The sequence below is a fragment of the Rattus norvegicus genome, chromosome 1 (genome assembly GCF_036323735.1).
Source record: "Rattus norvegicus strain BN/NHsdMcwi chromosome 1, GRCr8, whole genome shotgun sequence".
Taxonomy (NCBI): Eukaryota; Metazoa; Chordata; class Mammalia; order Rodentia; family Muridae; genus Rattus; species Rattus norvegicus.
Genome location: NC_086019.1, coordinates 266,332,282 through 266,359,935, shown reverse-complemented (window position 1 = coordinate 266,359,935; position 27,654 = coordinate 266,332,282). Strand labels below are relative to the sequence as shown.

General features: G+C 45.8%; 1 protein-coding gene across 24 annotated transcripts in view; it reads left to right on the top strand.

Annotated features, from left to right (window-relative positions):
- Ablim1 (actin-binding LIM protein 1) overlaps positions 1-27,654 on the top strand; it is a 288,302-nt gene that overhangs the window by 17,234 nt on the left and 243,414 nt on the right. For 18 of the 24 annotated variants that reach the window (XM_039110220.2, XM_063288185.1, XM_063288152.1 and 15 more), the window contains exon 2: positions 4,048-4,081. The exons of 5 other annotated variants lie outside the window; for them this stretch is intronic. In XM_039110220.2, the coding sequence (XP_038966148.1) occupies positions 4,048-4,081 (34 nt within the window). Of the gene's footprint in view, positions 1-4,047; positions 4,082-22,296; positions 22,437-27,654 lie in introns of those variants that run through there. One more of the 24 variants, XM_063288233.1, reaches the window with a different exon arrangement.

Below are 27,654 nucleotides of genomic sequence, written 5' to 3'. Positions count from 1 at the left end.
CGATGACTACATTCTGTGGGGATGGGTCGTGGCTGACTCTGTGAGCAGGAGCAGTCTGGAGGAGCATTATGTAATACCCCTCGGGCAAAGGGCTTGAGAAGGTGTTGATTGTCAGCCCAGTCCTGGCACCATACTTGGGGCCATTTCTCACTTCTGCCTTTGCACAGTCTGGTTCAGGACTTCCTGCTTACCAAGGCAACCCACCCAACTTCCCAACTGTCTTGAGAGGAGTTCTGTGCTTTGAGCTAAGCAATATGCAGTGTGCTTTTGAGGGAGCATGCGTGTGCGAGTGCCCTTCCATTGTTTGATGTGTTCTATTCTTAATCATGATTGAACACGCTGGTCAAGGAGTCTAGAGTGGTTTGCTCTCTTAGTTTGCTCTGGGAAATGTCAATGATGTTCACTGCTTTAACTGGATGGATTCCTAACAAGGCTTAATAAAACATCACATCGGATAACTTGTAAACATGTGTAAATGCTACTTTGTTTGTTGACTGGCTTAGAATGGGAAGGTCTAGCAAGATATCAAGGTCAGCTTTATTTTTAATCTCATTTCTCTGGCTGTTGTTCCTGATACAAAAGACAAGCAATAAACACCGGTGTTTGTTTGGCTAGGAGGGAAACAGACACTTGGCGGGGTGCACCTGCTCTCCTAGCGCTGCAGAGCCCGGCTTACTCATCTTCCAGCTCCTTGACTTGGCAGCCAGGCTCGCCAGTGACTAAATGTTTTCCTTTCTCTTCCTTTTGCTACATTGTTTAACAGTCCAGGCAGATTCTCCATCACACACTTCAGTCTCCAGTATTCTGATATTCAAATTATACAGCGCTTAATTAAGATCGTACAAGGGGTCCCATGGGAGTGCTCAGCGGGTGAAGGTGATTGTTGACAAGCCTTACAACCTGAGTTTGATCCGAGGACCTACATGGCAGAAAGAGAGAACTGACTCCTGCAACGTGCCCTCTGACCTCTGTATGGACTAGGGGAGAAATCGCCGGGAAAGAGTCTTTCTTCCATACTTACTGATGGTTTTTGCAGTATGTTCAGTGATCTCTACTTTGTAGTATTCATTCCGGAGAAAATGGTCTTTGTGAGACATATTGAGATGTCAAATGCAATCAATAAACACGATTTTATTCCATCGTATTGTTTGCCTGGGACATCGAGGGATGGCACCCAGAGACTATTATGGGCAGCAGCAGAGAGAGGTGATGCACGGGAAGTTGCTGTAGGTGCATTATGGGCCAGAGACTGCTTTGGAGGAACAAACCCGATCAATGAACTACATACAGCAGGAGGGGTGCCCTCTGCCCACTGATGCATGTAGCTTTGCTATCCGCCTAAGCTCTGGAAAAAGGCCGCCCTGCCAGCCCACACCCAGCTTCCCTTGAATCCACAGATAAAACACACACACACACACACACACACACACACACACACACACACACACACACACTCAGGATCTCACATGGCTGGTCAACTTTTCTCTCTCTGCATCTGTCCACTTGCCTCCAGGGACCTGTAAGTCCCGCCTTTCCCTTCTGCCCAGCTGCCATTGGCCCATGGCTTCTTTACTGACAGATCAAGAACTGATTGGGGAACAGGACTTCAGCATCAGCACCACCCCTCCAGCCCACCTTTATGGAGACCCTGATTTCAGTCCCCCTGGCAGCCTTTTCCAAACTCATTTCCAGCCTTCCTGTGGTTTTGTGGGATTGTTCCTATGTGTGTCCTCATGATAATGACTGTTTGAACTGACTTTTCTAAGAAGGATCGGTTGTGAGTCAGCTCCATAGCTGGGCTGACAGGGACCCTGGAGGGTATAATTTGACAGACTTGACTGGCTCTGAGAAGTAATAGTCACACACTAAGCGACAAGAACAGCACCCCAGTGACCCCATATGTCTAGTACAAACACAAAACCCCTTCTCTCTTAGAGACAGACTTAACCACTGGACACACAGCATTTTTTAAAGGAACTCTTTATAGAAAAGACAAAATGAAGAACATTTCAGGAGAAAAAAAAATGGATCTGGAGATTCTTATGTTAAGCAAAGTGAGCCAGACGCAAACAGACAATACCGTGTGTTCTCTCTCATGTACAGAGTCTAGCTTTTAATATGTAAGAATATGAATGTAGTTAGATGTGAGTGTGACTTAGGTCATGAAACTAGGGAAGGAACCAGGAATGGGGAGAGTGGGAGGCCAGAGCAAGACAGTACGTAAAATACAAGGGCAGGAAGGAGTCTGCTGGGTGGAGACAGGCTCAAGATGAGGAGAGGGGGTGGAAGAGAATCAGCAAAAAGGAATTATTTTGAAGGGCTCACACTAAAACCCAATACTTTGTGTGCATACTAAAAAAGATTTACAAACATTCTTTACAAACTGTCCCAAGACACTTGCTGGAGCCCCACATTGCGAACGACAGTGTTTTATCAGCATAAGGCATACCCTTGTAACACAAAGCATGTGCAATCCCAGGCCATGAGCCAGCATGCTGTAAAGGAAGTGAAGCAGGGGGTGGGTCTGGAGAACATGGGATGGGCAGTCAGGGAAAGCCGCTCCTGCCAGTGCTAGGGCTCTTCCAGGGAGACACATGGAGGGAGGTCAGACATGGAGGGGAGGGGGCCCCTCATGTGTTACCTTGTGAACTATTCTGAGGACTTTGGCTTTTACAGAGCAGGAACTAGGGTCACTGGAGTTTGGGTAGATGAAGCCATTAAATGTGGCCTTTAAGGAAAACACACGAACCTTCAAGCTATGGCTTTGGATGTTTCTTTGTATAATCTTTGGTCATCTTTGGGTTTTGTGTAATTGTGTGTGTGTGTTTATTGTTTTAATTTGCGAACCACAGGTCACTCACATTGCTGAAATGAGAAAGAAACAAACACAGCCACCCTGTCAGGGGCAGTTATTGCCTCCTGTTAGGTGTGGAACCCTTGGCACAGTCCAGAAGAATAAGCCGTGGAGGAAGGCAAGCCCCTCCTTGTCTGACTCTGGAAAGGAAAAGCTGTGTTGAGAGATAAACCATCCCGCAGAGGGTGTGGCCTGCAGGGGGCGTGGCCCGAGATGGCGTGGCTAAGGGTGGAAACAAACATGTCCGATGATAAATCATTGCATTTTCAGTGTCGCCCTTGAATCTGGGTGACAGTATTTGGGTTAAATGGTTGGACAGTCTTCATTTTAGCCTGTGATTTGGGCAAGTTTCCTAGGGGTGAGTTTACACTGGGGAGAACTACTGTCAAAAATCTCAGCTGCCGGGGCTGGAGAGATGGCTCAGCGGTTAAGAACACTGACTGTTCTTTCAGAGGTTCTGAGTTCAATTCCCAGCAACCACATTGTTGCTCACAAACATCTGTAATGGGATCTGATGCCCTCTTCTGGTGTGGCTGAAGACAGCTACAGTATACTTATATACATATATAAATAAGTAATTCTAGAAAAACTCAGCTGCAACCCCAGGCACGGTAACCTCCCTTCTTGGGAGGCAGAGGTTAGTTCTAGTGAGGACCTGTCTTGAAGAGAGAGGAGGGGGAGGAGGGGGAGGAAGGAGAGGAGGGGGAGGAGGGGGAGGAGGGAGAAGAGGGGGCAACCTACCAGTTTCTGACATATGTCTGGTTTTTAGGTTCATGTACTAAGCTATGAAGACCGTTTTCTCTCTTGAGAGGCCTGCTGTGTAGTCCACTACCATCCGTTTTGCATATAGAGACCTCGAGGCTTGTTTTAGCTGTATTCTTGTACCTAGAGGTAGGGATATTCTACTGAGACAGGACATTGTTCTGTGTCTCAGCCATGCTGGCTTTGAGCTTGGGTTCCTCCTTTCACAGCCTCACCAGTACTGGTGTTATAAGCAGGTACCGACATTCCCAGGCTAGAGAGCAAACAGTGAAGCTGGAGTCCTTAGTGTGCTTATGCCTGGCTCTGTCTGGTTGAGCTGAATCAGTCATGTGTAAATGCCAGGCCTGGAAGACTGCAGTGGAGATCCTTGAAGTAGTGAGCTGCAGTGGCCATCGTAACCCACACTCACATTACTGTTGCTTTTCCTTCAGATACGGAAGAGTGACAGCCAGCCAGTCTGCACAGGTATGTGTCTGCTTCTTCCGGTGTTTCCAGTGGTTTTCAAACAAGGGACACGATAGGGGAGCCCCAAGCACTATGGAGTCTCTCACTGGGGTCACTTTCCCTTCTGCAGCACAGAAATGTGTTCTTAGGAGCTGCGTTGCTATGGAGCTCCTCCTCTGGCCTCCTTCCTTGCTCACTCAGTCAAGATTGGGAATGGACATGGCCTTACAGGTGCATGAGGACGATGTGTCAGAGAACAAAAGACAAGCAGGTCAATGTAGAGCGCCTCCTTGGTCAGATACACTCCTGGTGGTTGGTAGTATCCAGTGCACTGTGGAGGAGAAACCTTAATGTGTGACAGTGTGCTGGAAAGCAGGAGTCAGTACCCTTGGCTTAGCAGTAAAAATGGGGAGGGAGCTAGAGCAGTGTGTGTGTGTGTGTGTGTGTGTGTGTGTGTGTGTGTGTGTGTGTGGTGTGAGTGTGTGAGTGTGAGTGTGAGTGAGTGTGTGTGAGTGTGTGTGAGTGTGTGAGTGTGTGTGAGTGTGTATGTGTGTATGTGTGTGAGTGTGTGTGAGTGTGTGTGAGTGAGTGTGTGTGAGTGAGTGTGTGTGTGAGTGAGTGTGTGTGTGAGTGAGTGTGAGTGTGAGTGTGTGAGTGAGTGTGTGTATGTGTGTGAGTGTGTGAGTGTGTGAGTGAGTGTGTGTGAGTGTGTGTGAGTGTGTGTGAGTGTGTGTGAGTGTGTGAGTGTGTGTGAGTGAGTGTGTATGTGTGTGAGTGAGTGTGTGTGAGTGAGTGTGTATGTGTGTGAGTGAGTGTGTGTGAGTGAGTGTGTGTGAGTGTGTGTGTGTGTGTGTGTGTGTGTGTAGGGGAGGGGTCTCACGTGGCCTCTGCCTCACTGTGTAACCAAGAGTGACCCTGACCTTCTGATACTGTCTCCTAACCTCCCTGAACCCTCAGATACATGTCATCACACCTGTCGATATGTGGTCCTGGTGAGTTAACATGGGCTGTGTGCACACGAGGCAGGCGCTCCATCAGTGCGTTACCCCAGCCCTTCAGTGTGAATCTTTTAAAAGGATACTCTAAGCCTGCTCCAAGGCGACACACGACGTTATCCCCACTTGCTCTGGGTATGAGCATACACAGCATTACACAGAACCACAGAAGCCCACGATTGTCCATTATACGTTTTCTTCAATAAGTGATCCCCAAACTGGACTTCCATTCCGTATGGCATATTTCAGGGAAGTAGTGGGTGGTCAAGTAAGTTCTCTTCCAAACACGGAATCCTGGGTTCCACCCGGACATCTGCAGACCCAGGAGGGGATCACGGAGAGACGTCCAATGTCAATGTATATCACCACCCGCCACCAAGATCTTCCAGGCAGCATGTGAGCATGAGGGAATACTCCCACTAGTATCTACATTTCCTGCCTCAGTGGTCCTTAGCGAAGGAACTAGAAGAACACAATTTTTCTTCTCTAAGTCTCTTTCCAGCTGTTCTCCAAGCTCCAAGGAGGAGACAGCATGCAGAAACTGTACATAACTCAGCCTGGTATACGCTTATGTCCTTTGTACAGGAACTACCTTTAAAAGGTTGCCACTGTCCAGTAAGTGTCTACTGCTAGCCCTGTACTGAACAGATAGTACCTCGTTAGGAACAAACAGATCCTTCTGACCACCATATTGGGCAGGTCTTAGCCTTTCTGTTGTGTAGATGAAGAGGCAGGAGTAGCTTGGTTATTGAGTGCACTTCTTGGAATCACTCCTTAATTAATCTGCCCAAAACTCTTTTGGGTAGTAACTGTGTTCCCTGTACTACATAGGTGCCAGGCTGTGACCCTCACCAAGGCCTTTGGGGGGGTCCCTTGTTCTCCGGGATTTTGTCATCTTTAGGGGAATAAAATGATTTGTTTTCAAATAGTGGAATGTAGACTGGCATCTATTGAGAGAGCAGGACACGGACTAGATCTGCATCCGAGGGTCTGGCAGAGAGGGCTGAGAGCTGGTGTGGGAGTGGAGCCAACATCCAGGGTTTGGTTTGCATGGGTTACTCAGGCTATCCATCAGATATCCAGGAGGGGAGGCCATGGAGACAGTGGGCCACCAGAGTTCTAGAGTCTCCACTAGGGATTCTTAGGGGAGAGTCAAGGGGAGATTAGTCTCATTTTTTAATCCATGGTCTGGCTGTGTCTCCTCAGCTGGTCTTCAACTCTTTGGCTTAAGCTCTTCTCTCTGTGTAACAAGGACTGCAGATGTGTGCAGACGTTGAGTAAGGTAGACACCTTAGAGAGGAGCCTTGTTTGTACGAAGCTTGGGGACTTTATCCAGGAAGAGCATTTAAGTGGAGACATTCTTTGGATGGGTGCTGCACAGATCTGGTCCTCAGTATAGTATTGGGTCTGGCCTGCATGCCGACATCTATGTCTGTCCATGCACTGTAAAAACAGAAGTTCCGGTTTGACATTAGAAACTTTCATAGTTCTTTGAAATCTGCCCCTCTCTACTCTGCTGTGTGTATATCTGTGTGTGTGCCTATGTGTGTCTGTCTCTATGTGTGTGTCTTTATGTGTGTGTGTCTGTGTGTCTGTGAATGTGTCTGTGTGTGTGTCTGTATGTGTATCTCTGTGTGTGTGTGTGTGCTGGTGTGTACTCATGTGTGAGTGAGAGAATGCACAAGAGGCCAGAGGATAACTTCACACCTACCTTGCTTGAATTTGCATCTTCTGTTGTTCACTGCTGGGTCTGCCATGCCGGCTGGCTCACAAGTTTCTGAAGAATGTCCTGGTCTCTGCCCACCCCCACCCTCCACCTCCAGGATCACACATGGCTATCCATATAGCCAGATATTCTGGGGATCAGAATTCAGCTTCTCACAATTGCACAGCAAACCCTTTACCCACTGAGCTGCCTCCCCAATATCTTCAATAACAATGTAAGGGAAAACCGTCACTCACACGCTGTATGCCTTTTTGACTTCTCTTTAATTCCTTTTTATTACATTTTCATTTTTATTACATTTTCAACTGTCTATGCGTGCAGTGTGTTGGAAATAAAAACAGCATGGAGCTCTCCCCTTCCAGTGTTGAGAGAAACAGGAACTGAGAGCACACGACCAGAGAGCAAGAAGGAAATGACACTGGCACTCCTTTGATTTGAAACTTGAACCTGAACCCAGGTGCTTCAGTGCCTCCTTCCCTAGGGAGCAATCCCATAATGAGACCTAGGTGTGAGCTGGGTAGAATTACAGTCCCTCTTGAAACTTCAGCTGTTAGATCCAAATGATGATGACTGGCCTCCCAAAAGGCAAACGTACAGTTGCTAGCTATGCTCTTCTTGTCCTCATCTCTCAGTTCACTGTGCCTCGTGTCCCCAGAGAAGCCCCTGATGTTGTGTTCTGTTTTGCATGTTTGGGAAGTCCACCTTAAAACTGTGTGTGGGGGGGTTGATGTCATTATGCAGGTGAAGGCATATACAGGATAGAAAGAGGCCTGCAATTTGATGAGAAGGAAGGATGGGCAGGAGAAAAATTTGAGAGAGGAGAGAAGTGAGGAGAGAGCAGCCAAGAGAACGTGGAGGCGGATGTAAAGATTCCTCTTGCACATTTACAGGTTGTTATGAATATTCTTAAGGGATGGATGTGTACAGGGCTTTGTATGTCTAGATTAGCAAGTTATATCCTATCAATTGCATCAGAGGTTATTGTGTATTCTTTAATGTGGCGATTTAATTGAGTTCAAGAGAGCGTGTGGTGGTAGGACACACTGGGCTGCCATGGAATTGGGATGTGTACATCTGGCATGGTGGCGACCTGCCTTGGGAACTAGATGGGTAGAGAGATTGTTGCCAGGCTCAGAGAGTAGCTAGTGGATATATATATATATATATATATATATATATATATATATATATACACACATATATATATATATACATACACACACATATATATATTACATACACACATATATATTATATATAATCAGTATGTATATAAAATCAGTATATGTATAATATATCTATCTCTATCTCTATTCATATCCCTATCTATCTATCTATCTATCTATCTATCTATCTATCTATCTATCTAAGTAATTTCCCCCTAAATTTTGTAAAGGGTATTAGACTTGGTACCAGTGGCAGCCTGAGAAACAGCCAGTCTCTAAGTACCCAGAATCCTCATCACTGCTTGTCAACACATACAAATAAGACCCTGCAGTCAGCACCAGGAGACAATCACACTGACATTCTCACTCAGTCAGGTTCACAACTCAAACATTAAGGCTTTTGTTTTTCAATACAACATCGATAAACTTCCCTACAGTCTTGAAGGGGGGTTTATTGCTGTTTAAAGACTCAAGAACCCTTCATGCTCTGGGGAGAAAAGAACCCAGAGGACCAAGACCTAAAAAATGTATCCACCACTGGGACTGATTTACAATTGAGTTTAAAAGCAAATTATATCACAGAGAGATCCAAGATGGTTCTATTTAGTTTAGGCAAGACACCTGGCAGTGTGAACTTCCGAAAGTACAAGTGATTCCATACCAACCATTTGCTTCTCTCAATTCTAAAATATATGGCAAAGAGCCAATGGGACAACTTAGGCAGAATTCCTCCATCTGGAAGTCCGGGGCACATTGTCTAGGACCCCAGTCTTATCTAGGCTCCTTTGACCATAAGTCAGCATCACAGATGAGCAAATTATATGAAAGTTCCTCATCCTTCGGGTTGTGAGGAAACATTGCCTTTTGTCATGGTGTTTCATCACAGCAATAGGCAACATGGGGAGGAAAGGGTTTATTTCACTCAGGGTTCCATATAACAGTTCATCTTCAAAAGCAGGAAGGACAGGAACTCAAGCACAGCAGGAACCTGGAGGGAGGAGCTGACGCAGAGGCCACAGAGGGGGCTGCTTACTGGCTTGCTTCTCATGGTTTCATCAGCCTGCTTCCTTATAGAACCCAGAACCACTCACCCAGAGTGGCCCCATCTACATCAGTCACAAAAGAAAAGCCCTATAGGTCAGCCTGAAGCCAGCTCTTATATTTTTTGGTTGTGAGTCTAGCCTTTAATGGCTGAGCCACCTCTCCAGCCCCTGAAGCCAGATCTTATGGAGGCGTTTTCTCAACTCAATTCAGGTTCCCTCCTCTCTGACTCTAGTTTGTATCAAGTTGACATAAGAAAACTAATTAGTATGTACATAGTGATATTTTTTAAAGCGCTTCTTGTAAATAGTAGTAATGTTTCTAAGAAAGAGTAACATTTCTAAAACACTGTAGGCCAAGTGAGTTTCTAAGATTTGTATACACCTGAACTAATTCAATCATCAGTTGTGGAGATATTACCCCATTCAACAGATGAGACAATTGAGGGGGGAAAAGTATTTAACTGGCTCAAAAGCTCTGAATCAACAAGAAATCTGTGGTTCTACTGAAGGATGTGGGTGCTCTGAAACGTGTGGATGATGAGGTCTAACCTGATGTCACCTCTGTTGTTTTAAGAAATACCCTGAAAAACAAAAAACAACTTGAATAGAGAAAGGGTTTCTTTAACTCACAATTCCATGTTTAAGTTCCTCATCATAGGGAAGTCAAGGCAGGAACTTGGAGCAGCTAGTCCCAATCATAGTGAGGAACAAAGAGAGGAACAAATACATACATACGTACATACAGTACGTGTGTGCATGTGTGTGCGTGGGCACACGTGTATGTGCTCAGCCCCCTCTAGGTTTACACAGCCTAGGACCCAAACCTAGAGAATGCTGGGCAGGCCTTCCCAACTTTACTAATGTAATCAAGACACTCCCCTATAGATATGCCCACAGGCCTATCTGACCCAGACAGTGGAGCTTCTCTCTTCAAACGATTGTAGATTGTGTTGACCTGACAATTAAATCTGTCACAGTGCAGCATTGTCTTGCTTATAAATGTTTGGAAGTAAATAATCAATAATGGGGCATGAAAATCAATCAAATCTGATTTCATTTGGGGTAGATAAAGAGTTTTCAAAGAAGGCTTTTAGCATGTAGTCCCTAGAGATGCCTTAGCATTTTCCAGTTAACCAACACTTTATAATACTTAAATGAAAGAAACCCAGTGATTAAAAATTCAGGGCTTACCTAGCATGCACAAAGCCCTGGACTTTAATCCCCAGCACTAACCAATTCGTGCACCTGTGAACATACACATGCACACACACACACACACACACACACACACATGCACACTCACACACACATGCACACACATATAGACACATGCGCACACATGTACACATGCAAACTCACATGCACACACATGCACACTCACTCAGGAACCTTCATTGAATACATATGGGGCTTTGTTTTTTATATATTTTTATCTATGGTAGAGCATTCATACTTAAAAGAATTTCGCTTAATAAATATTTAAAGGTAGCATTTTGCCCAAGTTATGAAAATGTATACAGTTCAGAGTTGAAGCAATGTTTTACCCTGATTGTAACCCTAAAACCTTTGTTAGCTATAAAGTTCAGAGTTAGTAATTGATATCATGTAATGATAAACTGCAATTAGCTTGTACTTATGTTTTGTTATGTTAATCCATAAATAAGTCTCCTCATCTACAAAACCGACAGGATCCGTTTCACAACTGGGTAGTATTCCAGGGCTGACGTGCTATCATTTAAAGGTATGTCCCACTGTGATTCCCTGGAAGTTGTTACTGTTACTGTTGTTGTTGTTTACCTTTGTGGACTTCCCCTAGAAGCTGGTAATGCTGTCCTCATCAGCTCTAGATTTTAATTTAGAGCAATCTCTGTAAATTGCAGGAAACAACAAAGAAAACCTTATTATTTGAACTAAAACCTTGTTTCAAAATGTAGCACTTTAGTCAAGAGTCTGACCTTTCTTCACATACAATGGTCTCCTTTATCCACGTTCTCTCCTTCTGTAGTCAATTTCAGTTCAAAACAGTAAATAGAAAATTCTAAGTAAACGGATCCTGAGTTTGAACTGTGAGCCTTTCTGAGTAGTCTTAGACCAGTCCTGTTGTCCTTCATCACCTGGGATATGATTCTTCTCCTTGTCCAGCATATCTGCACCGATCATGCCACGTTTCCATTAGCCGTTTTCCCACTAGTCGTTCAGTGGCTATATTTAGTAATAGAGTGATTCTTGCAGAGTTTGTGTTCGTGGAATCCTTATTTTCCTTAATAATGCTGTCAAAACACGAGAACATCAATTTTTTTTGTCAATTCAGGTACGCCAAAGCCGAGCCTTGAAGGCTTCCTTTTTGATGCAAAGGTGAGCACACAGCAGAGCGGTTTTGAGAGAGCACAAGCACAGGGGTAACTTTCTGACAGCACGTCATTGTGTCCACTCCCTGTTACTGAAAGACCCCTGTGGAGCGGGGAGACCCTCGCTCAAGTCTCGGGATGGTGCGACCCCCCCCCCCAAGAACTCACGTGAGACCATCCTTGCTGTAATAAACATGAGGTTTATTGATAGGAACCAGTGCATTGGGGTTGAGACTCATATCCCACGCAGGGGCAGTGGAGTTCGACCCTGAGAGGGTGGGAGAAAGGGTATTTAAAGGAAGAACCCAAGGGGGCAGGGGTGGTGTCATTGGAAAATCACAAGGAGAAGCTTCTTGTCTCAAGATTGCTTAACTTTATGGTCCGCTAGTCCCTAGAAGCTTCCTGCTTCTCAAGGTTGTTCTCTAAGATTTTAATCTAACTTTATGGTCAGCTAGTTCCTGGAAGAAGCTTTCTCTTATCTTTACTAGGTTGAGACAGCATTCCTAAACTTCTGACTTTTTGGCTGTATTTTTTATTCTTTCATTACTAGTTATTGTTCCAGTGCCTAATTTAGAGACAAATCTTTGTGGGTTTTATTTTTATTTTTTGTTTGTTTGTTTGTTTGTTCATTTTAAGATAGGGTTTCTCTACTTTGGTCGCTCTGTAGACCAGGCTGGCCTTGAACTCAGAGATCTGCCTGTCTCTGCCAGCTCGTTCTGGGTTTAAAGGCATGCACCAGCGCTGCTGGGCAGAGAGGAATCTTTGTAATGGACATGTGTAGATACCTGTCTGTGGGCTGTGGAGCTCTCAGTAGCTTCAGGCATTCTTTGAACACACGGCTTATGGGTGAGAAGGGACCAGGCACTAGTGAAATTCATCTTGTGAGCCGTATCATTTGGGAGCATGGGAAGAGGAAACAAAGGGAGACTCCATTCCCTTAAAATACAGACCGTTCTTCTAAAAGTGCACATGGTTCTTCCCACTATTGGTGGGTGTTCTGATGGTCAGCCTTGGGCTCTTCGATCCACACTTTCAAGGGTTCAAATCCCACCTAACAAGGTGCTGTCTGGTGGAATTCACCAGCATCTGTCAGCATGACCTTCAAGTAGCAGACCACAGCACTAACCCCATTTATTTATCACCACTACTGAAAGGCAGAGCTTTTTCTTATCATAAAGGATCGCCTCTGTCTTTTCCAGACAGCTGCGTAAGGATCATCTCTCTCTAGAATAGCACACACACTCTCCACATTCCTGTAGCTAACAAGGCACAGCCACAGTAGAGTACTAGCCTTCCTGTGAGGGTGAGCTTGAGACTATAGACTCTCGTTTTCCAAACTCACGATTTTGCATCTTAACAAGTCCCCCGGGAGGATGGGTAGGAACTAGAATTTAATAATGCCCAGATTTCCTCTGGGGAAGAGTAACAAAGACTTCCCAGGGAAGTGGTGGGTGTCTCCCAGGATGATTTCCACACAACACCAAACAAAATAATAAAAGAGAGTCCCTGAGGGAGACGTTTAACTGTCCGCTTTGGTGCCTGTTCCTGTTTCTATAAACTCTAATGCTTCGTGTGCAAAAAACCGTATCATTTCTATTTTGGGAAGTATTTCTTACTAATAATTAACAGGTAGGCACTACTAAAAGATTCGGGCACACGACAGCCTTTCAGACCTAGTCAGGACTCACACATGTATGGTCACTGCTCGACTGTCGAGTTTCCATGGCAGCCTGGAAGCATTGTTACAGTTTTGTTGAGTCCTCTGTACCTTAGAAATATGTGGCTGGGGCTGGAAAGATGGCTCAGTGGTTAGGAGCACTGACTGCTCTACCAAAGGTCCTGAGTTCAAATCCCAGCAACCACATGGTGGCTCATAACCATCTGTAATGAGAGCTGATGCCCTCTTCTGGTGTCTGAAGACAGCTACAGTATACTCACATATAATAAAATAAATAAATATTTTTTTAAAAAAAGAAATATGTGTTTTATGTTCAAAATAAAAAAAGGTGCTAAAAAGTTTTCTACTAAAGGAACGGTTTCATGATTCCAGCTGAAAGTTGGGGCTGTACCTGTCAAGCGAATGAGCAGGGCATCTGTTTCTTCTTTCTGTCTTGTTTTTCTAATAGAAACTCGTCCTAGAGCTGAGTTCAGCGTCCGTAAGCCTCGAGGTATTTAGTTTATTTCCTAAGATTGAAACAAGGGCTTAACATTGCTTGAATGCCAATCAGGTTGGCATTTAGCCATCTGGATTAAAGTGTGGGAATTGCCACTTCTAATGAGTTTATGTTTCTGATGTCAAAGAAAAAAAGAAGCATTTTTTAGAATGCTCATTTTCCATGAAACTATTTTGTTTTCTTGCTTCTGTGATTCAGGAAATCCAGTAAGGCATGTTAAATCAGTGTGCCTCTAGGATACAAAAGAACAAAAACACCCCCCCAAAAAAAATTCCCCCCCCCAGAAAAACAAAATAAAAAACAAACAACAAAAAAAACCCCACAAACAATGACTGACTCCAATTGTCTAAAGCCAGATGTAATATTCTGAAATAATGGTGTTTGCCTAGAACAACAGTTCTCAACCTGAGTCCCAACCCTTTTGGGGATTAAAGGACCCTTTCACAGGGGTCACCTAAGATCGTATGAAAACACAGATACTTAAATTACAATTAATAACAGTAGCAAAACTACAGCTATGGAGTAGCAACAAAAATAATTCTATGGTGGTGGTGGGGTGGTCACCATGACATGAGAAGCCTTGTTGAAAGGAGGCAGCATTCGGAAGGTTGAGAACCCCTGGCCTAGAAGATAACCCCGGAAAGGCTACATTACTTTCTTTACCAACCAGCTCTGGAGTCCGGTCTCAAAAGGTAAAGACTTAGTCCCGGGCTGCACTGCTTCTGCCTCTCTTGTTCCTTACTCATCATCTACCAACTCTCCACACCACAGGCTGTAAAGAGGAGATGGATGTTGGGGTTTGTAAAACTCACTGTCCCGCTAGATCTTGAATAGCCTCAGGTTACAGGGCATTTAGATGGAAAGTCTGAATTAATGTTTGTGAAACTTTGTTTTCCTGTGTGACTGTACGAGTGTGAAATAGTTTCTTCTATCCACTGTCCACTGAGGCCACAGTCATTTGGGTCTCTCTCAGTGTTCTGTCAGTTGTGTAGCAGTGGAGACCTTTCACCATTCCACCTTGAACTCTGTCTTTAGTCTGTTGGTTCCTCACCCCAGGCCTGAGATGGAAGTTCTTGAAAACGATGTTTTCTGTTTTGGTGTTTTGTTTTGGGGGTACCTTTTGGCTGTAGAAGGTTAGAACCTTCCTACAGTTTGGAGGAGGAATGCGGAATGTCAGACTTTGGGGTCTGGCTCAGGTTAGAGGGGATTTGGAATCTGACCTTCAATACCTTCCACTTGTGTTGAACAAGTATAGAGGATAACACAAGTTTCAGAATCTAAGGTGAAAGGGAGTGTAGAGGGCCTAGAGATGGTTTGCTGAACAACACACGTGCCATGCAAACACACAAGAGGGCTTAAGTTCAGATGGCCGGAACCCACAGGGACGTTGGGTCTGAGTGGTGGATCCGCAGGTCTAACATTAGGAGGTAAGACAGGGGTCCCTGGGGTAGGCTGACTAGTGAAGCTAGCTGCATCTACAAGCTTCAGAGAGATGTTCAATACATACTGTGAGGAACAGCAGAGAGGATATCTGACATCAACATGTGGCCTCCACATACATGTGCACACATGAGCTTACAACACTCACACATGCATGTGTTCACACACACACACACACACACACACACACACACACACTTAAGCAACAAAGAAAGACAGGAAGAGAGAAAAGAAAAACAAAACAGAAAAGAACCTGGGTGTACCTCACTAGTGTGCTGCCTAATTTTGTGTCAATTTGAAACAAGCTAGAGTCAACCTGAATGGGAGGCATCAATTGAAAAAAATTTCTCCATAAGATCTAACAGTAAGACATTTTCTTTTTTCTTTCTTTCTCTCTTTTTCTTTTCTCCCCTTCCCCTGCCCCTCGGGTCAGGGTTTAAGACAGGATTTATTTGTGTACCTTTGGCTGTCCTGGAACTCGCTCTGCAGAGCAAGCTGGCCTTGAACTCACAGAGATCTCCATTCCCCTGCCTCCTGAGTGCTGGTATTAAAGTTGTGTTCCACCCACAAGAGCATTTTCTTAATTAGCCACTGATGAGGGAGGGACCAGCCTATCGTAGGTGGTGTCAACCCTGGGCAAGTGTTTCTTGGGCTCTATAAGAAAGCAGGCTGAACAAGTCATGAGGAGCTTGCCAGTGAGCAGCACCCACTCCATGGCCTCTGCCTCAGCTGCTGCCTTCAGGTTCCTGCCTGCCTAAGTTCCTGTCCTGACTTCCTTCAGTGATGGACTGTGATGGGCTATGGAAGTGTAAGTCGAATTAACCCCTTCCTTCTCCCCACCCCGTTGTTCTTTGTCATGGTGGGTGTTTCATTCATCAGGACAATAGTGTCCTGACTAAGATAGCAAATCAGGAAGAGATTCTTCTATTTCTTTTTTGGTTTTTTTTTTTTTGGTTCTTTTTTTTCGGAGCTGGGGACCGAACCCAGGGCCTTGCGCTTCCTAGGCAAGAGCTCTACCACTGAGCTAAATCCCCAGCCTTCTATTTCTTTTAAGGCTTGTCTGTTTGCTGCCTCTTTAATTCCTGCTGGTTCTAGCTGCCGCACTCCCACAGTGAATCTGGGGCGTGCTGGGGCACCTTCCTCCTTCCAGAGTTACACACACTTGGAACTGTTTCAGATGCATCTGATTTAACCTCCCTGGCTTTACTCTGGTGTGTGAAGACCCAGAGCTGGAACCTTCTGTCTCTGTGGTGGTTACTAGATCTAAGGGCGTTTGATATTTTAGATTACCCTGTCATGTTTACAGCTGATCTCAGCGTCGTTTCTGAGCTCGTGTTTAGATAGCTGTCGCTGATGGGCCTTTTGTGTTTTTCCCGGCACACACACCTCCTTTGTTACTATAAACTATGATTGATAAATATGTGTGATCATTGGTTTTATTACTTTTAAGGCAGGGGATGAAACTGTAGCTCAGGGCTGTTATTTTTAATATACAACCCTGGTAGCCAACACACTCACTGGATAGTTTGTTTCTGTTTGGCTTGGCTTGGTAATCAACCCTTGAATTAGAGTGAAGATTAAGTCACTGGGCTCACTTATTACGATTTTATTTATGAGGTCTTTGCTTTAATGCTAACCACACTCTCATTTCATCTGCTACCCAAGGGTCAGGCCCTTCTTCACGGACGACAGATGATGGAATAGTGTACTTCAAACCCAGTTCTGGTTCCATTCTGGTTCCTGGGGTGGGGCACTGAAGGTCATGTAAATGGTTCTAGAAAAACTCTACCTACTGCTGAAACCCCGGCTCTTTTGAAGCACATTATATACAGATGCTGCCTCACAAGCAAGGTCAGAGAGAACGCTGCCCTGTGAATGGTGATAAGAGTGGTCTCCTGACACCCCCCCCCCAGGGGCCAGAAGTTAGATTTTTGACAGTGAGGCACATGCATGGAGCTGTCATTGCCCTTGGCTTATCATAGTCTGGCTTGGCACCGATGTTACCACGGGAGCATCTTTTCCTCAGGGTTTTATTTGTTTGGTTATTTGGAGAGAAGGTCTCACCACGCTGTTGTAGCCTGTAACTCACTAGAGAGACCAGGTGGGCCTTGAACTTGCAGCAGTCCTCAGGCTTCCTGCCTCTGCCTCCAGAATCATCATCGCTGCCATGCGCCGCCCATGCCTCGACCACTTGAACACTTTTAACTGTAAGACCCTTGGTGCTGTCCGGAATGTAGCCCATCTGCTCCTCAACGAGTCATCTCTCTCTACCAGGTACAAGTGCGTTAAGTAATAGGGGCTTCAATGGCAGGCACCGTGGGGATACTCTTGGGGTCAGGGTTCTGGGCTATATAGTGTCACTGTGCATATTTGAAGAACCTAGAACTCATTTTGTGTACGTAAGCAAACACACAACCCCCAGTGCCACATGTGAGCTTGCTCTATGCTGTGTGTGGCCTTTCAAGCAGCTTTGAGTCCTCTCTGGAAACAGTATAGCTAGAGTGTGCATGAGGCCCTATTCCTGGGTCACTGAGATGGCCCAGTAGGGAAAAACAAAAGCTTACCACCCAGCTGGACAACCTGAGTGTAATCCCCCAGTCATACATGATAGAAGGAGAGAACAAATTCACCTGAGTTCTATGACTTCCTCGCATATGCTATGGCACACACACACACACACACACACACACACACACACACACACACACCACATACACCACAAACACACACATCATATACCACACCCCCCCACATATACAAACATCACACACATACCACACACAAACACACACCACACACATACTACACACACACCACACACACACACATACACACACACCCCACACATATATACACCACAAACACACACACCATATACCACACCCCCCACATATACATACATCACACACATACCACACACAAACAGACAACACACACACACTACACACACACCATATCCCACATACATCACACACCACACATACCACACACACATACAACACACACACCCACACACAGGCACATATACCATACACACACAGGCACACATACACACATGATGAAATAAAATGAAAATAACTATTGCTACCAAGAGAATTCTGAAACTTTTTTTTAAGAATACTTAGGCAGTTGATAGTTATCTGCTACATTTTTTACCAGCTGGAAGGTGCTAGTGTGGGCCCAGTGAGAGCCGTGCCGACGTTTACCCTTAGGAAACGTGTCCTGTAGTTACTAGGCTCAGCTTTGACCCTATGGAAAAATCCAGCAACCAGTAATCTAATGCCAACCTTCTGGCATGAACCACATACCCTGCAGGCAAGCCCGTAACAGCAGTAAGATCCCAGTGGACCAAGAAGGATTCTTTTCACAGACAATTGAGTGGGACCTCAATTGATTGACAGGATTTGGAAAGCAGTGAGTTAAGAATCATGTCTTGAAGGAGGAGGAGGAGGAGGAAGAGGAGGAGGAAGAGGAGGAGGAAGAGGAGGAGGAAGAGGAAGAGAAAGAGGAAGAAGAGGGAGGAGGGGGAGGGGGGACGAAGAGAGTGTGAGTTGGGAGAGCACAAGGAGTTGTTTGGAAAGACGGAAGCCCGATTTGACCAGAATGAAGATCTGGGGGACTGACCCACTCTCAGAGGACAGCTAGACAGGGACTGTTGTGGAAGGTGGGTGTGAAGCACTAGAGTTTGGGATTCCCTGGGTAAACAAAGCATTTGGAGTGTTTCTGAGCAATGGGTTACCATCCTCTAAATGCTGCATTTGATGGAGGACCAGGCCCAGGGTGAATTAAGTCTGGGAGCAAGAGCAAGTGAACTGTGTGTGGCAGGGTGCCCTGAGTCTAGTTACTAAAGTCACATGGCCCTAAGCCAGGCACGGCGACACGTGCCTGCAGTCCCAGCACTCCGGGAGGCAGAGGCAGGAAGATCACTTGAGCCTGAGAACCTGGGAGTACTGTGGGCAACATCAAGACCCCTGGAAGCTGCAAGGACCTAAGACAGGCGTTGCTGGCAAAGAAGCAAATGACAAGTTGCTGAAGACGAGGACGGTCCACCAGAAGAAATGGGTATCGGACGGGCTTGTTTCTGACATGGGTGGATTTGGCAGCTGTATGGAGCTTGCTGGTTATTGGAACAGATGAATCCTTCATCTAATTATGAAATGACTGGATTCGAATGCTGTAAATCAGTTTTCCCAGACACCACTTGTGTTCCTAGGGTGCTGAAGAAAATGGGGTGTGACTTCTCTAAGAATTCCTCTCAGCAGGCTCCAGCTCGGAACATAAATAAATAACTTCGGCCCAGCGTGCTACAAGAAGTCTGACTCTTAAATTGTTTAGTATGGCTGATTAAATTAATTCCAGAGACCAAGCTTTAGATCTTCAAAGGGCATGGTTTCGCTTTGTGGTTCCGCATCGCCGTGGCTGAGTTAGAGGCCACGGAGCCCGGTGAGCTTCGAGTATTTCTGTCCTGATGGACATGGTTTTGAAAAGCCTGCTTTGTGTTTCTAGCCAATTTGGAGGACTCAGAATCCTCCCAGTCTTCCCTGCAGCCTTAATTAGGACTCCACCTCTCTGTTCTCTCATGGCAGGCCTATTACCATCAGTACCCAACTCATGCCACCCACTCATCCCAAATTATCACCCAAGCGGTGCCTGTCCCTCGCTCAGAATGCTTGTACATGATTTCGTTCACACAGAAATGTCCAGATTCTGTAAGTTCACGCTCATGGCCCTGTGCAAAGTGATCCTGATGGCTTCCAGGAGTCATACCACACAACCAGTGGTTCTGGCACATTCTTCATGATTGCGTTCACAGATGGATGCAATTGTATACACTGAAGGAGATGAATGGTAAGCTAGGTCTGACTGGCCGCTGTGGAGGGCTCAGGTGGTGAGTAAGCTGCTTACTGCTTGAGCACAAAGGTGTGAGTTCAGATCCCCAGCACCCATGGAAACAAACAAACAAACAAACAAACAAGCAAAAGCCAGGTATGGGGGTGCACTCCTTCAGTCCCAGCTCTGTGGGGAAGCGAGACAGATAGGTGGCTCCCAGCTCACTGCCCAAGCAGTATAGACAGATTGTACACTCCAGGGTCAGTGAGACACCTTGTCTCAAAAAAGTGAAGTTAGGAATGAACCCTCAAAACATTAAGTATTGGTTTGCCATATAACTTAGCAGTTTTACTTCAAGCTGCAAAACCAAGGAAAGTGAACACACCTTTATTATGGGGACTGTCCAGCTAGACTCACCTAGGTCCTTGGTGAGTTTCAAAGCAGTATGAGACTGTCTAAAAACAAACTAATAAACAATGTTCCCAGCAGGAAGGAACATCAGAAGTGTTGTCCTCTAGCCTCCATACATTGTGTGCCTGCAGACATGTGTTATCTGCACACACAGACACACAATTTGTGATAAATGTTTATGGAAGCATTATTCATAATAGCAAAAATGCTCGAAATAACTCAAAGTTCATAAGGTGATGAATAGATGTATGGATAATATATAGAGATATATAAAAACAGAATGTATTATATATAGACGGTGGTATAATAGTTAGCAATAAAAATAACGGAGTCTCGATATACGCTATAGTAGGGGTACAGCTTGCCTGGTCAAAGAGACTAGAAACTGATGTCACATGCCTAACAATTCCATGCCTAGGAAGAAAAACAGAATCTACACAAGAAGACCAGGAAGGGAAGAATAGGTATTGATCAATATAAAGTGTCTTTTGGGGAGCAATAGCTATGTTTGGGGATTATATAGTAATTATGGTCTCACAACTTTGTTCGCGCAGTAAACTCCACCAAAGATTCTTGAAATACTAACAAGATTGAATGATGGCGGTGTGGTGTGTCGAATCACACAGAAGGAGGGGAGCTGAACTGTGTGTAGAGATATGAGGTTTATTGAGGAATCAGGCTAGTGTGTAACTATAGGCTCATGTATGTGCTATGCGTTTATATAAATGTCGCCTGCATTTGTTTAATTTATGGCTCAGTTACATAACCCATCTGGGGTGTGGCCGGGCCTCGGGACACTGCCGTGACTGATCACAGCTTAGCAGTTCATCTGGAGGTCGAGCTGGGGCTCAGATACAGACATTTATTTATATTTCGAGTTTCCCTTTAAGGAACACATTCCTCGAGTACACACTAACTTAGAAAAGAAACGCAGCTTGCTACATAAACAGTAAAGCCATCTTTTGATGAAGAATGGAAAACTACCGAGATAGGCTGTTGCGTCCAGATGAGATGAGTTTACTGACGTGCTACTTCAGTTCTTAAAGCGCGTTTGTTCTGGGGAGGTGGACAGAAGAGCCGGGAAACTGTGACTCCTTTGCTGCTCATGGCTTCACTAATAATTAACCTAATGGGCGGAACCGCTGACCAGAGGGCAAAGTGGCCAGAAGGAGGTTTTGTCAAAATGCTGCCTTCTCTCTGTTCCCCATAACAGAGTCACGGTCTCATTTTCTGGGACTTGGATTCAAGAAACGCCCCGGGGTTACCGCGGTTCGTCCGAGGTTTCACACACTCTGTGCCTTCAAGGCAGTCTACAGGATTCACAGCCAAGGTCCTAAACACTCACTCAGTGGTTACTTCCAATTTAGGAATCAGTTGTCAAATATTTAATCCTCTGGGTGTATTTTTATTTAGCTCCAGTCATGATGGAACAGAAGCCTTTAATATTTTTTTAAGGGTCTGTGTTTCCTCGGATGTCCCAGATTTCGACAGTGTCAGTTATGAAGCCAAGGTGGCAGTCTAGGTCAACTGGAAATCCCGTGTACTTGCAGCTTAAGGGCAGAAAGCAGGTAGACTGCTACTTGGGGAGTCATCCTAGAGTCCAGGGTTTGCTCTGCCATTCTGGTTAGCATTCCTTCTAGGCTCCGCCCCACTGTTACCTGGCAACAGCCAGGTACTCCTGACTCACTCTAAAAGGGGCTGCTTCCCCCCTCCTCACTCTCTTACCCTCTACCCTCCTTCCCTCGTACCCTCTACCCTCCTACCCTCGTACCCTCTACCCTCCTACCCTCGTACCCTCTACCCTACCCTCCTACCCTCGTACCCTCTACCCTCCTATCCTCTTACTCTCTTACCCTCTTAATCTCCTACTCTTACCCTCTCTGTCCCTTCTCTTCCCATTCCCCTCCCCTCTTCTCTCTCCCCATACCCTGCCTGTACCACATACATATATTCCTGGTTCTTCCTTTCTTATAAAACACAGTAATTCGCTCATTGAGACACCTTAGTGCGGATTTTCTCGAAGCCTCAGTTTCCTCGCAGACAAAATACCCTAATCAAAGCGGAGTACAGAGGAATAGCGGCCCAATCTGAAAGGTTCCCAGCACGGTCCGCGGTCCGTATACTGTTTACGTTCAGTAGCTGGAAGGGTGCCTGTGTGCGCAGCAGAGGCGAGCCGAATGACTGCGTAGATTCTGACACCTCCTTGCCACACCTGGGGAAGAGCACCTCACAAACACCTTGAAGTAAGTGCTCAGAACACCCAGGAGACAATAGGAAGGGGGAGGGGGCAGGCACCTCGCTGCTTAGGATTCTACACCTTTTGACACACTTGCCTAGAGTTTTAAAAGTGGCTATGGTTGGATTACTTAGCAGGACCCACCTACAAACCCGCAGTCTCTTCTCTCCAGAAGTAATTACTGTCTTGCATCTGGTGTTATTGCCGCCGTGTTTCCAGAGCATCTCCATCTGTGTACCGATCAGCAAACCCCCGCGAGTCCATGGTTTGTGTGATTTCACTCCCCTGAGAGCACATAGCTTTCCTCTTCCACCTCTCCTCCTCTTCCTCCCCTAACTTGGAGATTGATCTGTGTTCATATCCGTTTCTATAGTCCATTCCTCCCTACTCCCCACTCTTGCCTCCCTCCTTTCTTAAGAAGCAGGCCTTCTATGTTATATATTGTCCAGGCTGGCTCCAAACTTCCAGGCTCCGGAGATCCTCTGGCTTCAGCCTTTCAAATTGTTGGGATTATAAGGATGCCGCTGAGCCCAGCTCTCCCCCTCCACTTTTTTTTTCTGACTCGTGTTAGTTATGACTGTTCCAGAACCTATCTGTTCCTGGCGTTGATGGGTATTTAGAGATACTATCGCTCCTTTTGTCTTATCTCTGTGAGTCACTAAACAAATCTAACCTGAGTTGTCTCCCCCACCCCCTGCTCCCCAAATGCCAACAGGAACGACTGGGGCTTGGGTTGAAGGCCTTCCCTTTTAGCAGCTATCGACAGTTTGCCCTTCGAAGTGCTTGCTTGGGTTAATCTTACCCACACTGTAAACACATTCTCACTGCTCCACAAAATTCCCAACAGTGCCTCATTGGGGTTGCAGATGGGGTAATATCTTACTCTTGGTTTATTTGGCATTTATCCAGTTGCTGAAGAGTCAGACACAACACATTTTATGACACCATCCCAGGGAATGTGAATAAATGTCTACTCAACCCAGATAGGGATCTGACAGTAGACCAAAGTCCAGATACCACCAAAGTCCAGTTGAATCAAGGAGTTTTATTGGGGCTACTTACAGGAATATGGGTTAGGGGTTACTTATGGGAGCGTCTGGGTAACAGAAATTACTCAAACACAAAGCCCATTCCAGTGTGGATGTTGGCTAATGAAAGCTGGAAACCCAGAGCACACTGCACAGCAAACAGGCAGCTCAACAGGTGGTAGAGTGTCCCTCCCTGGTAGCTCAGTGTGAACCTCTTCAGGCAGCAAAGTGGCTCTCTGCTTCCTCTAGACAGCCCAGTCTCTCCACAGTTCATATGGCTTATATATCCTTGGAGAGAGAGGATCCTAGTAAATTTGTTCGGTTTCAGGGACTTCCTGAAGCTTTTGAGTTGTTTGCTTCCTTCCTATACTTAATGAATGTCGCTGCTGGGTGGGATGGTCCACTTCCACGTGGATGCATGTATGTGTGTCATAGACATGTGAACACACATACATAATAGAAATAGTATATGGGAGATGAACAGCACGAGACTCAATTAACCTGGGTGCCATATGTAGAGAACGTGCAATTCTCTGCCAACCCACAGTCCTTTCTATACAATATACACTGCTGTGTCTGGCAGGCAGGGAAGAGCTGCAGGATGGAAGTGGATGGAAAGCAGTTAACCAAGGATAGGTTGGCAATACTGGTTCAAGGGTTTTCAGAGTGCTGTGGACACTCTGGCCTTTAATTTCATACTGGTTGGGCACGGCCCCAGGGTAACTCTGCCTATGCTTGCTCCTCCTAGTGTAACCCCGCCCATGTTTGCCCCTCCCAGTGTATTTCTGCCTACGTTAGTCCCTCCCAGCTTAACTCCGCCCACACTTGCCCCTCCTGGCCAGTATGTTTTTCATTTACCATTTCAGCCATTAAAAGGTACCTGCCCCATATTCCATTTCCCTAAGCCACAGGTTTTTACAGGGACTTACCCATTCATCCTACAGCTATATTCTTCCCCTTGCTCGTTTTTGATGCAGCAATCCTGAGCCTGTGTCTCTGGCACATTTTAGCATTTTCCACCTGTCAGTTTCCTTTCCTCACTAGATTCGGTCCAGGAAGAAACAAGTCCGCACTAGGCTGCTATGCTGATCTGCGCATGCCCAGTGCTGGGTACCGAAGGCTCAATAACTTAGGGAGGAGTTCCTGGCCTACCAGTGAGGCAGACTGATAAACAGTCATTTCAGGACAATGTTCTCAGTGCTGCAATGAGGAGATATGTACATCAAGCTATGGTTGGAGGAGCCGGGCAGCCTGAGCTGGGTATGCGAGCCCGAGTGGAATTTTGCCAAAGAGAACAAGCGTGATTGGGTGCCTGCTGTCCTGGCCAGATCAGCCTGTGACAGCAGGCATCTTGTTCCTGGCTTTTCATGCCCCTGGGTAAGGGCAAATCATTATCGGCTTAGACACCACAGCATTCCTGCAAACTAATGCGTTGGGAACATAGAAGTGCCATAAATATGTGCGCGCATACACGTGTGCCATACAACGTGGAGTGTGAGTACTGCGCATGCCAGAAAACCGCTCTGCCACGGAGCGATTCCCTGAGCCCCTCCTCTGCTTTATTTTTTTTTTTTTTACTTTATCTCTTGAGAACAGTCTCTCACCAAGTTGCCCAGGCTTGCTCTGAACTTACAATTCTTCTACCTCAGCTCTGAAGCAAGTGGGATTATGGACCTGTGCCACCAGACCTGGCTGACGCTGTATTTCATAATTAAGGTTAATGGTTCATATGTCTGGAATTTATCAGGACAAAATATAACCAGTAGGATCTGACTCTAAGGCTCAATAAATGATCTGTACAGGGTAAAGCATTCTCAGAGTCTTTTCGGTTAAACCCAGAACACACGGTCCAAGTGCTCTGTCAGTGCTTCTGCCCCAGCTGAGAACATAAGCAGGCCTCCTGAGTCCTGTCAGAGTTTCTGTCCAAGGTCAAGGACTCCTTGTGATGTCCCCTCTCAAGAGGTGACACTTACCTATCAGGAGTTGGCTCATTGCAGAACTCTTCCAAATGGGATCCAGCCAGGAATGTGCTTGGGAAAACAGTTAATCCAGTCCCACCAGCCCCTGAGAAGTTACCTGAGCTATTAATAAACAGTGTGGGGCCTCCTTATCACTGAGCACAACCTCTAACGGATTCCTAGAGCAGGCTTTCATGGAGTCACAGTGACATTTGCTAAGATCCAGAGTTTTCAGGTAAACTCCGGACCTTTGTGGAATGAACCAGGCGCTGGGCTTCGGTTCCTGGCTGGGCTTCAGGTTGTGTCACAGCTGGGAATAGCTGTCACACAGAAGTGCTATCAGACGTCCTTCCTTACTGGTGCATCTGGACTGGTAGAGAGTGAAGGTGTCCTTAGGTCTGACATGGAGGGCAAGACAATATCTTGTGGCCTGTCTTGTACAAGAGGCAGATCTGGTGGCTTTGTTCTCTTTAAGATTAAAGTTTCATTTTTGATGCTTCTTAAATTTCTTTTTAAGAATTTCACGTGTGCTTAAATGTTCTTGGTCACACCCACTTCTCATTTTTATCCTGCAACGCCCACTGGAACCTTCTAGCTCATCTCTCTCAGCGCCTCATGTTTTTCTTTTGAGATTAATTATCACTATTTTAGCCCACCCAGTACAATTATAAGCACGAGTGTGGGGTCTTCCACTGGAGTACAGGTAACTTGCCAGCAGCCACATCCCCTCAATAAAAAGGAGCCTTCCTTCCCCAGTAGTCATAAACTGCCAGTAACTCGTCAGCTAGGGCTTGGGCCTCTGGAGAGAGGAAGTTTAACATGCACACTGTTGTGATTTAAAGATGACTAGAGGGCTGGATAGGTAGCCCATTCTGCAGACACTTGCTTAGCTTAGCATGCATGAAGCTCTGAGAGGTAAAGCTGGGGAGGTAGCTACAAGAAAGCCATTTCTTCCTAGATACCTGTCCCTTCTAGCCCATCAACTAGAGTGGGCTTGGGTTGTCGATAAAGCATTTATTAGAAAGGCAAATTGCACACACACTCATGCACTTCTTTTAACTTGTTTTGTAGAGAGTAAGTATTCTGAAGGGTTTGTGGGGGGCAAACGCTTTACTCTTCATTACGGAGTTGAGGCTGAAGTGTGTACACATGGGAAGGCAGGAGTGTTCACAGAGGCCATCAGTACAGAGTGGCTGAGGTGGTCCAGGAAAGGAAAGGATGAGCGTGCTGAACAGGGCTATCTGCCTGTTTCCAAAGGCCTGCAACGCATAAACCATGACCAGGACGGCTGCCTTGGTTACCAAAATAGCCAGTGCTTTACGGAGTGTGCCTGGGATCAGCCAACCTCTCCTAACCAGTCTGCAGAGAGCAGAAGTCAGTGACCGTGATGGACTACGTCCGCCTGGTGCTCTAAAGCCGTGTGAACGAAAGGACTTCACATCACACTCAAGACTCACTGTGGCTGTTTAACCAACTCAGTGACATGGAGCAGTTCCTTTACTTCAGATGAGAATAGATGACCTTCTTCTCAGGGTATGGGATCCACTCATCCCGTACATATGCATAAACTACATAATATAACATCTCGGCCACAGTAGCCAATGAAATCATGCTTATTTTGCACTGTGTTCCAAAGCCTAAGCCTTGACTTTCAGATGGAAAGACAATAGCTGACATAAATTCTATCACTTAAAGTAGGGGGACCAAAAAGTCTAACACCTTCACTTTCCATTGTCTTCTCCACTTTTCGTTACAGCAAAGGTCGCTCTTGCTGGGTTTCCCCATGCTGGTGGCCATTGTCATAAAATAACATCCATGCATGAACAATGATCCCGCTGGGTGAAAGGCTGTCCAGTGAGGCGCACTTCTGTGCTGACTGTCACCACCCCTAGAGGAAGCCACCATCTCTTCAGTTCCTTGTGACGCTTCTGCTCTGTGTATGGGTGCATTCATAGCGTGTGCTTTCTGCAGTAAGGGCCACCATACACAATCATACTGTGTGCTTCCTGCAGTAAGGGCCACCATGCACATTCTCGTCATCTTGCTTCTCGTTGTGTTTTTAAAGAGCTTGCGTCCATGTTGAATACAGACTTGGGTCATCTGGAAGACACTGGGCAGACACAAACACTGGCAGCCCCATGCAAAAGCTACATTTGGTTAGGAATCTAGGACTTCAGCACCTTTGAAACTGCAAGGGATTTAATTATATTCCTCTGGCTTCTAGTGTGATTCCCCCTGG